The following is an 11,723-nucleotide window of genomic DNA, read 5'->3' as shown; positions in this document are numbered from 1 at the left end:
CCACCTACCCACTCACACATCACTCACCACACTGCAAGTCACAACTTCTTTCCGATTCGAACCTTGCACAGCTCCACTTTCAAATTCCCTCCAATCGTTTCTTTTCCCAATCTCTTATAAGAATCTTGTGCAGTTTGAGACCTGTAACGCTATTTCACAACTTCAACACTGATATCTGTTGAGCTTGTGCTCAGCAGTTATAATTAGATGTGTTAAAAATAATAACCAGTGCCGGATTATCCTCGTAGCAAAAGTAGCTAGATAATGCTACGGGGCCCGCACTTTCAAGGGCCCCGCTCAAAATGCTTTCAAGTTATCAATTCCGGTTCCGTGATTCTGCACTTGCTCTATTACTATAGTACTATACTGCCTTAAACTTTTATGAACGACTGGGTGTTTAAGGTTAGCTATTTGTCGTATTATCTGGCTGTAGAGCAAATGAAAAAATACGATTATTTTACGATGCAAGTAAAAAATTGCGTTTTAATGTGTTTTTTAGGGAATCTTCATAAAATATGCTACAGGCCTCATCCTGCACAGACTAACTATTCGTTTTCCCTCCAGTGGGACAACTCCCTTCGGTCACAAGTCTCGTGCCAAATACTCTGTCAAGTTCCCACATCAGTGGTCATCACGATCAGCTGTTGAGACAAACTCCGACCTCGGGGAACGAGGTGTTGCCTGCCATTTGTCAATATCCCACGGACTCTTGGTATATTGAATATGGCCCACAGCTGCGCCGGGCTAGATGGAGTGACGAAATAGATTTTTAGATTTGATGAGAATACCGAGACCATTAAACTCGCCTCACGTGAGAACCTCGTTTCACTGACACTGCTGGCTCAACGCTATGACATAGCCATTGCGTCCCACCTCAGCCACTTGCAGTTGAGTTACCAGAATTCACGTTTTATGGATTCCATACTTCGTCTTGTGATCTGTGGACATTGGCTGATGTGGTCTTTTCCACGCTGACCCAAGCTGGCTGGCTGATTTTGCCCTTTCAGTGACATCCAATGTCTGGCAAATCGATATGTTTACTGGCTCCTTCCCTCGCCACTGCTTCTTCCTAAGAACAGAGTAGAATCCACAGCTCACACTCTCCAAATGATGAGAAAAAAAAACTAACTTTATTCACAGAACAGAAACAAATCACTCATACACTATTTACATTTTCAACCGTGGAATAGCAATGTAAAATTCAGGGAAAATTATTTAAAAAAGATAACATTTTCATTATAAAATAAAAACTTAATCTGACATACTCTTTGGTTCACGTAGATAGAAAATTAACAGATCACGTTTCGATCGCAACACAAACAACCGTCATCAGGTGAGACAAACACAGCAGGAGAACTTGCCTCACTTGACGACGGTTGCTTGTGTTGCGATCGAAACGTCGTGATCTATTTTCTATCTACGCGACTTTACCGAAAGAACCAAAGAGTATGGATTCCTGCCGTCACGAAAGCTTCAAATCAAGATTGAATCTGACGTACATAAAATACACATCCCAAACATTGAAATAATATAATATACTCTTGACATATACAACCACAAATCTATTACGTTACATGCATTGATACCGAACACAAGATATAAAAACCACGTACGAATGTAAACACAATTATTCTGCCTGTAGCGTGTGAAGCGATCTCAATTAAATTTGTTGTTGCACCTTGGGGAATTAAGAAACATTCACAAACAACTAAACGGGGAGTTCCTTTCATCGCATTTCAAACTCTGCCGTTCAAATCTTGGCTGTTCATGCCCGCGGCATCGTGGCCAGCCCAGTGGGTTTGTGAGGGCCAGGCTGCGCGATTGCGACACCAATTTCGGGTTTGGCGGGTACAGTAAAGCGAGATTAGTGGCGCTCCTGTGTGCCCACTGCACACAGACGCTGGCGTTGCGCTGGTTTGCGCTGGTTTCACCCTCGGCTGTTCCTCGCTCGGAGGTCAACCGCCTCGGTGTCCGCGTGACTGCAATTTTGAAAAGAAGAATCCCACCACTTTCACCTCGGTGATATGCATGGAAACAATTAATTTAGTGTCCAGAGCGTAGCTTACAGAGCACGAGCACCGTCCCCCATGACAATGGGGAGGAGTTTGTCGCTGCGCCGTGGGGTTAGTGAGTGGATGAGATATTTCGGTGTCAGACAGCCGCAGCGTCCCGACCGTCGGGCATCGCTCCCACTGAACAGAACGGCGAAGCAATTTGAGGTTTTTCGCAAAGAGAGGCGGATGAGAGCGGTGGAACACTGGGACTTCGAGCGACGAGGCTGCGTCCCTGGAGAGTCGCCCGCTAGTCGTTGAGGTAGCAGAAGACGCTGCGCGGGGGCTGCTTGGGGCCCGGCTGCTTGGAGGCCGTACGAGCGCGCTTTGGGGACGGCTGCGAGCCAGGGTCCATCAGGGATCGTCGCACCTGGGGGAGGGGCGGCGGTGAGCATCGCCGTCCAAACACGAACGCGGCATCGGCGACAGCGCAGAATCCTGCTGCTGTCATGGCTGTGGTGGTGGAGCACCCCAGCTCCTACCTCGCCGCACTTGGTGATAACGGGATGTGAGAGCAGTCGGGGTGATCGATGGGCCAGCACCCACCGGTTCACTCCGGTTACTCATTCAAACGGTGGTCAGTTGCTTCCTCATCGCTCTCCAATAGCTAGCACCATGGTTTACCGTTTCTGTGAAATTGACACGTTGATTTCTCCACTCGTGCCGAGGACTGCATCAACTCCTCCACACTGTCAAACCACCACTCTTGCAGGTCGCAACACTTCACGGAATCAGAATATTTATTTAAACTTCATCCCTGGAATCACGTCACCGGACAATGTACCGCGTAACGCACACGGGAAACGGATGCAGGATCCGAAACACAAACCCGCAATCGCTCCTACACCGGCATATCACGCACGCATCGCAGACAGTTGCGGAGTTTGTCGCTTTGACAAAACGTCGTCGTTGTCGTCGCTCTGGAAACCCAAAACGTTCGCTGGCCACCACTCCTCCCTCCTCCTCTGCCTACAACACATTCCTCCTCCTTACACGTCCTCACTCGTCCTTACACCTCACTCCTCATTCCTCCTTACACCACACTCCTCCTTACCTGCGGCTTGCGCTCCTGGGGCTTGGTTGCCGAGCCCCGGCCGGCGCCGGGTGACAAGGCGTGGAAGACGAAGTTGCGCGAGGCCCCGCGCACGGCGCTCTGGTTGGGGTCCGACATGGAGGCTAACTTCGCCAGCAGCTCGCGGGGCTTGTTGAGGAAGGAGCCGCTCTTCACCTGCAGCACGCACAGCGCACACACGCGCGTGCACACACACAACACACACGCGCGTGTCTCGCGGCGGACAACAACCGCCATTCGCCACTAAGTGGCGGTGACGTCACCACGGCGCTTGTGCCAGGCGATGTGCACGATAAGGCCACGTGAACTGTCGAACGCCCGGCTGGCAGGTCTCGAGACAGACCCAGGTGCCGTGGGTTGGCTGACTGAGATCACCGGTAGATGCACCCAGCTGTACCCCACTACTGTGGCACTCCACTCGTTGTTGCGAGCGTCGCTCTTCTGCCCTCCGTTGTTGCTGAAGGGCGACTGCCTCCATCTGCCCAGTAGCTTCCTATACAGTCACTCAGCTCCATATCCTCTTGAACAACATCACTCCATCGCTTCCCTAGTCCCCTCTATCCGGGAAAACAAAAACTGTTTAGGCATGCGGTGGCTGGACATGCAGGCTACATGACCCAGTCAAAGCAGCCTTGCCTGCCTGAGCTCATCAATGGGATTTTGTCCAGATCTTGTCCAGATCGCGGCGCACACACACACACACGTGTGTCTTGCGACGCACATACACGCAGTGGGCCCCCGCGTCGTTGCGTTGTTTCGCAGCTGATCCGAGCTTGCGGGGGAAGTTCCACGTGACTATGGTGGGAGCGTTGATTTCACAGAAGGTGGTGGTGGTGTGGTGTTGGAGGCGATAGCGGTATTGATGATTGTAAAGGTTATTACGATGGTGATGAAAGCGGTGATGACCGAGATAGTGGTTATGATAAACATTATGTTAATGAGTGATAATAGTGGTGGTGATGCAATACTGATCATGATGGTGAATAAAAAAGTTGCTTTTATAACATTTAAAAACGGGACCATTGAAGGATCTCACCTGCGCGAGGCCATAGTGAGGGCCCAATCGCACAGGCACTCTAGCAGGCTTTGATTGCAGCGGCGTCTCGTTCTCGGCCACGGATCCTTCTGCAAGGAAGACATCACCGACCGGGTCAGACAGACAGACAGGCAGAGAAGCTAGGCAGGCAGGCAGACAGGTAGATAGACTTCATGAAAAAATTAAAAGACACCACATCTCTGTATTCACCACATTTGTATGTAGGTAACATTTTATAGCCGATTTTATACTGAACTTTTTAATTTTACTAGGTAAGGCCCACTGAGCTGCATAGCTCTTTTTAAGAAGCTACCTGGCTATCACAAATGCTCACTTAAGGAAGTGGCTTATCATCACGTGAAAATGTATATCAGCCAAAAACTCTAAACACGTGAATGTTGATTCTAAATTTGGAGGGAAAAACCAGAAAACCCAGAGAAGAATCTAATCCAAATATACGCGGGTCAGGGTTGGGATCGAACCTACGGCCTTTATACCAGGCGAGGTAATTAACATCGCGCCACCTTGGTGCCAAAATATATATTTTGCATAATACCCGTGTTCGGTTCATAGGGGGCCGACCGTCGGTGCCAGTACCCAGACACTACTTGGTAGTTAAATTTCGATTTAAAGCTTTCGTGACTGCAGGGATTCATCTTCTTGGTTCTTTCGGTAAAGTCACGTAGAAGGGAAATAATAAAAATGAAACATAATAAAATACAAGTCGCATGCGTTGTGGCCGAAACGTCGTACGAATTGTATTTTATTATGTTTTATTTTTATTATTTTATTATTTCCCTTCTACATGATAGTTGACTGTAAACCCTGTGTGTGGGCCCTGTGCAAGGCAGAGTGCCGACGGGAGCGGCCGATCCGTCACGCGGGCCGCCCGCTCAAACACTGACCGGCGGTCCTGGCCGTAGGGAGCGGCCCACTCCGTTTCTGTAGAGACTTGGCGGTGATCTTCTTGGCGAGTTTCAGGAATTGGCTGTCCTCCCCAACGTCGTCCTCGTCAGCACTCTCCCTCCCCTGTGTTCACACAAAAACAAAGTAACCCCCGCCGCCCGCGTAGCCTTTACCAGACCCGCAGTTGCAAGAGGCTGTTGGCAAACGCCTCGTAAGGCACTGTACCGTGGGCATGTCAATCCACTGCTGGATGTGGGCCACCCCATCCCATGGGGATCATGCCAGTGTTTATCCACGCTGGTCAATTTGGGTTGACGAAGGCAGGGAGCATAGCTGTTGGATCATAGTACAATACAATGGAGTTTGCTGCACTGTCCTCTTGACACACAGCTGCACGCAGACAACCAGCCATACACAATCGGAGCTTGACAGTCACACCAGAGAAACAGACAGATGTGCACACCTTTTCGCGTATCCACTTCTCCCTCTCGAAGCGTTCTTTCCTGCGCTGAACCTCCTGGTCCTCCCCCTCGTGCTCCTCTAGCTCGTGCTCGCCCCCCTCCGCGTCGCCCTCGTCACGTGGGAACAGGTCCACCTGGGACGAGTCATCTACGCGCCCACACCATGGCGTCCACCACCATCACCACCACAGAGAGACCATCCACCGTTTGTCACCCTCCGAGCTGCAACCGCGTATCCCAACCAGGAGACCACTCGTTTGCCCAGACCCGGGTGCACACCATCGCTCGCCGTGTGCAGGGGACGGGGGGGGGCTGGAGATTTTGACGCCTGTCATCACCACCCTCGGAGGAAGCGAGGCTCACCCACAACAACAAGCTTTTGCATGGACGTTGTGTCACTCTTTTGTTGTATGAAGCCGACCGGGTGGCTCGGTGGTAGTCGAGCGAGCGGCAACTGAAAGTTCAAATCCCGGCGGGGGTGATTGACTCAGCCCATCATCCCTCCAAACGGTCGACAAAATGAGCACCGCTCTATTCTAAACCGTTTCTATTTTTTTAGTACAAAGTAAGGCCCACTTGAGCTACATAGCTCTTTTTCAAAAGCCACCTGGCTAGCACAAATGATAGCTCAACAAAGTGGATTATCATTTGGACATTTATAGCAGCCAAATCTAAATAATCTCGATCCATGTTTTCTAAATGTGGAGGGAAAAACCGGGAGGACCCGGAGAAAGAATCCACCCGAGCATGGGGAGAGAGACACCGCAAACTCCAAACATACAAAAGGCGTTGGGGGTCGGGATCGAACTCACGACCAGCCTACCCAGGTTTTTCCAGCGAAAGGTTCTCCGGCGGCCCGGCCCATCCGAGTGCAGGTCGCCGTCTGGCAGCAGAACCTCCTGGTAGAGACGCAGCTGGCGCTTGTCTTCATCGAGCAGCGCCTTCCTGTAGCAGCGGGACACCACGGCACTCATTACCCAACGCCGGTACGGCTACAGCAGTTGGCTCCCGTCAGCGTGGCAAGTGCTGTCGTCGTGTTTCATCGCACGCGAACGAGCCACGTGGCGGCAGCCGTCTCGTCGTGTAACGGTAACCGGTGCGTAGCCGCACGATACAGTGCCAAGATATAAACTAAAATATTGTTTTATTTTACTAGGTAAGGCCCACCGAGCGATGGAGCTCTTTTTCAGAAGCGACCTGGCTATCAAATGATGGCTCAACGAAGTGGCTTACATTGTGGAAATGTATAGCAGAAAAATGCTCAAAACACGTGATGTTGATTACAAATGTGGAGGGGAAAATCGGTGGACTCGGAGAAAAATCAATGCAACCACGGGAGGAGAGAGAGAGACACGCAAACTTCAAATATACAGCAGGCGTCAGGGCGAGGATCGAACCCACGACCTCCTGTATACCAGACAAGGTAGTTAACATCTCACCACCATGGCACCCCGATTATTATCTTGTCATTCGGATACTGTTTAACAAACACTCTGTAACTGCTAAATATCGGTTATTCGTTCTCATAGCACGAAGTGACGGAAAGATAATGCTAATTTATTGTTCCCCTACAAATCAGCTACTGTTACGCTCAGTCAATGTTATTAGTATACTGTATTTATATTTAGTGACTTGCTTAGCTTTCCTATAATTTGCACTATCTGTTGTTTTGTTTGTTGCACATTTCTGACCCACCCCCTACTGGACATCTGTGAAAAAGAGCTTCAAAGCTCATCAGATTCTCCCAGTCTCAATAAAGATTCCAATTCTGATTCCATTGTTACAACACAAACCGAGTAGTCGCTGCGATGCTGCAGGAAGACACCAGCTCACAGCTGTTACATTTCGCCGCGTGTGCGTCGGGCGTGTCCGGTCACTACACGAGCACGGAGGCACGAGTTCGGGGCGAGTACGGCACAACAGCGGCCTCGCGCGTACCCCACGAACACGGCCACGAGAACCCCGTGAACACGGCCGCGCGGTCGAGCGCGGGGAGCGGGCAACGCAAGGGCACGGCTCTCACATGTGGAGGCGCTTCACTTGGTCCTGAAGCTCGTCGTCGCTGGGCAGCTCTTCCTGGATGTCCTCCTCCTCGTACTCATTGTCCTCCTCGTTGCCGCTGAAGTCCTCGTCGCTCCCAGCCTCGCTGCCCGACAACTCGGCCTCCTCCTCGACGAAGTGGCTCCTCCTGTGGAGGACACAGGGGTGAGGAGACGCATGGGGCACGGACCGGTCCGTCAGTCTATTCACCAGAGACCCCCCACCCAAGAGCAGCGTGCCAAAGACGTCATGAGCCGCTTTATCCTCAAGCACGTGCTAACATTTTGGAGGAGAATTCCCTCATCAAAACATTGCACCATAGGGCCCACTGCATATTTGACCAACACCACCTAGTCAGTGAATTGGAACACGTACACCAGGCCCTAAAGATGAATGGAAATTCGGACCATATTATCTGCAAAGCTGTCTCTCCAACCAGAGAAACAACCCCCTGAGACTCCGATCAAAACCATCACGTTACCATACATAGCAGGCGTTACCAAAAAGATTTCCAAAATATTAAACAAACACAATATCCAGGTCCGAATCAATACAGTACACAAGATCCGTGATCTAATCCCATCCGTAAAGGATGTCATTCCTGACATGCAATTCCCTGGAGTCTACAAACTCACTTGTATTTGTGGTGATTGTTACGTTGGGGAAACGAAACGACATGTATCGGACTGCATTCGCGAGCACAAGGCGGATTTGAAACATGCCATAACTGGCTCTTCCGCAGTTGCTGATCACTGCTACAACGCTGTGGGCTCTCATGATATTTTTTTTCCGAGACCAAGGTACTCTGCAAACCGTCAGGCTATTATCAAAGGTTTGTTCATGAAGCCATCCAGATATACAAACACAGACATAACTTCAACCGAGAGGATGGATTCAAATTGAGCAATCATTGGAAGGTTGTTATTAACCAGGTAAAATCTTAATGCTTTTATAGCTTGCTTCCATACCCGCATTCCCAGTTTCTGCAGCATGCTACTCCCCCCGTCTCAGGCCCGCTCATTGCCCAACTCAAGCATTGTGTCTCACCAGCCGTGTCTCAACAGGAGCTTCACTCTCCCCCCCCCTCCTACTCCACACCCCCCCCGTCCCCTGCATCTCTCCTCCCTGGCTCCTCCCCCCCTCTTACCTTATATAATCCCTTGTCACAAAACAGCTCTCTTTATTCACTAGTCATTTTTTGTTTCTGGCTGGGGTTGTCCCACCTGATGACGGAAGCTTGTGTTGATTATTTCTATTTTTTTCACCTACGTGACTTTACCGAAAGAACCAAAGAGTATGGATCCTTGCAGTCACGAAAACTTCAAATCTGGAAAGGCCAGGACAGTTGACATTACCGCGGTAAACTTTCCCCGATTTGGAGCAGACGCTACGTGCCCTACACTGCCCCCTGCAGACGGCAAACTCCACAGCTTGTGCTGTGAGCAGGCTTCGTGCATCACCTCCACAGCACCATCCAGTGCAGTGTGACACCCGCACTCACGCTCTCTTCCTGATTGGTCCATGGCCGTCTTTATACTTGGCAGCCACGCTCATCACATCATCTCCCTCGTCTTCCCCCTCTTCCTTGACTTCTTCCTCCTCCTCTTCCTCCTCCTTGTCCTCCTCCTCGTCGCCAGACTCCGCATCACTGCCGTCTTGTTCGTCTTTGTTTTCCTGCCACAAAGCATGAATCACAGCACAGCGAGCCAGGTCAAAGCAACCGCTACAAACGCCGGTTGTCTCTGGTCGTGTGCGGCAAAACGGAGCGCTCCATCCCAGCCATGCAGCACCTCCCATAACACCAAATGCACAGGCAAACCTCACCCTCTCCCACGAGCGGCAAGGTTCCTCTGCGAGTATTCCAAAAAAACCCCAACACATTGTGTTAATAACAATGTGGCCTTGAAATAAATGTGAAAAAGATGACATTTCTGGCAATGGCCCTTCTTTGGAGCACGTAAAAAGGCACATTCCCATAGCAAGTATTTGCATTTAAGGCCACTGTGTTACTGACGAACGTGTTGGGATTTCTGACTTTGACGGGCAGAAGAAGTACGTTATCGGTGCGCATCGGGGAATGGATCATTAAAACATGACACAAAACCACTCCCGTGTCACCTGAATAGCCTCTCTGGTTAGTGTCCCCCCTGGGGTACAGAGGAGGGGTTCAGCTCAGGGGCACCTGATGGTTAAACCCCTGGGAGCTGGGCTCATGGAGCTGCTGCTCACGCAATAAAAGAAACCCGAGGTAGTCAAATATCAGCGATCCGGGGTACTGGGCGGGACTGGTTGTCCACGTAGATCAAAAACAGAGACAGAACGAAACATAAATTCGGGTATGAAACCCGTATTCATTGTTAAATATTGGTGAAAACGTGTAAGTTGTTTCGGCTTCATTGTTATCTAAACTCATCGGTTTGCTTGCCGACGTGTTTGCCCTCACGGGGTCACCGGGCCGTTGACCCCCAACGAGTGCGGAGCAGCTGATAATTATAATTAAACCAGCATTCGTAGACACAGTGCAAATGAGCACGGTTAATCTGCCCCACGGATAATTGAGAGCCAACTGTATATGATACTCTATTCGTGTAGTTCATGGTGACTGGGCCTAGACCACCAAATCCACTACACTTTAGCACTTGGTTAAATCACGGTTGATGAATAAACTTAAGAGTTGGAGACAGGATGTCGGCAGGGCCAGCCCAGTGCTCTGAACCTGACGTCACGTAAACGCGCCAGGCAGCAGAGGGCACCGCCGCCGTCTCCACCTTGCGGGACACTCGCGAGTTGGGCCACTCACCTCCTCACTGAGGGCCTCGTCGTCTGTCAGAACATCAAAGACTCCTTTGTCTTCATCTTCGCTGCAGAATGCCAGGAGGGGGATCACAGGGCAGAATGAAGAAAATAGAAACGCTTTAGAAAATGGACTAAACACCGCGGTGTTTCAGGAGGAGACTTTTCATAATTCTACAAACCATGTGAGCGTGATTTTGATAAAATTGTCGCGGTGAATGGAACATGCATGGCCTTTCACAGCGGGGTGCAGGGCCTGGTGCAATTCACACTGCGTAGCCCCCCCAACACCTTCAAACTAAAACACGAAGTACCACGTCTGACACCGTGATGTTGACGCGCAGGGTACGGGGCCCAGGGTGGTCGCCGCCCCGATTTGCTATCCCCGAGGGACAGCTCAAGGGGACATGGTATTGCCAGATAATGGCAAACATATCATGTGATCAAAGATGCACATTAGAAGAGTAGCGAGGTGCTACCAATATTTTTGTCCAGGGGGTTGTACAGACAGGACCATTTGAATAATTAAGTTGCTATATGGTGACAGCTTGTATCAGGGTTGTTAAACGACCACTAACCGCTCGTATTTTCAATTACTGGTTCCAAGAGTTATAAACCAGCAACCATTTCCTATGGAAAGTTAGGAATGAATATACCGATTGGTATACGTACGAATGAAATGGCGCATGCAAATGTTTGGCCAACGGCCAGCCTAATTAAGTCTCCGTGTGGCGAGTTCATTTCTCATGGGTACAGGGTAAAAGTGTAATGGTGCAGCGCTGCAATATCCCGCTCACGGCATTGGTGGCGAGTGAGCTCTGGAAGGTGTCTGCTCTATTCTTCCACGCTGATAAGACGTGTTTTTAAGAGGTTACATAGTTTGCAAAAGAAGTTCAACATTCATATATATACATGTGCGCGTACCCCGGCTTTACATAGATGGTGGTATGTAAGATGTTTTAACTGCCACGTTGGGAGACTGAATCGGACCACTACCTCTGGATTGCAAGTCCAGGGAGATAACTATTGTTTCACCACGGCAGATCACTTTCGAGTCTCAGCAGGAAGGTCAACATGTGCGTTTATTACTCTGGGCATTTGTATATGCGTGGCAAACTAGAAACTGGGTGTTCACCAGGTTTTTTTGCATTCGGTTACCGGCATCGCAAATACATATTTTAACAATCGTAAACTCGATAGACCATGGGCAATGATAATTGGTTCTTTACCCTTCTATCTGGCAACAAAACTGACACCTTTTTTTTACAAGGAGTCATGTTTGCATAGACCACAATACCTGCAGTCATAATGAAAACAAAAAACATAACTCTGATAATGTATGCAGTCCTTGAAGTTGATTGGTC

General features: G+C 49.9%; 1 protein-coding gene across 1 annotated transcript in view; it reads right to left on the bottom strand.

Moving 5' to 3' along the window:
* Window positions 1-2,301: 2,301 nt before the first annotated feature.
* Window positions 2,302-11,723, bottom strand: part of CLSPN (claspin) — a 28,649-nt gene continuing 19,227 nt past the window's right edge. Inside the window, exons 19-27 of the mRNA XM_078855699.1 lie at window positions 10,367-10,427; window positions 9,068-9,240; window positions 7,550-7,714; window positions 6,350-6,471; window positions 5,529-5,674; window positions 5,065-5,188; window positions 4,160-4,248; window positions 3,106-3,279; window positions 2,302-2,421 (exon numbers count right to left, since the gene is read on the bottom strand). Of these exons, the coding sequence (XP_078711825.1) occupies window positions 2,302-2,421; window positions 3,106-3,279; window positions 4,160-4,248; window positions 5,065-5,188; window positions 5,529-5,674; window positions 6,350-6,471; window positions 7,550-7,714; window positions 9,068-9,240; window positions 10,367-10,427 (1,174 nt within the window). The remainder of the gene's footprint in view (window positions 2,422-3,105; window positions 3,280-4,159; window positions 4,249-5,064; window positions 5,189-5,528; window positions 5,675-6,349; window positions 6,472-7,549; window positions 7,715-9,067; window positions 9,241-10,366; window positions 10,428-11,723) is intronic.

This window comes from Lampetra fluviatilis, chromosome 4, assembly GCF_964198595.1.
Source record: "Lampetra fluviatilis chromosome 4, kcLamFluv1.1, whole genome shotgun sequence".
Lineage (NCBI taxonomy): Eukaryota > Metazoa > Chordata > Hyperoartia > Petromyzontiformes > Petromyzontidae > Lampetra > Lampetra fluviatilis.
Note: the sequence above shows the minus strand (reverse complement) of the source record. Positions and strands in the feature narration are given on the sequence as shown.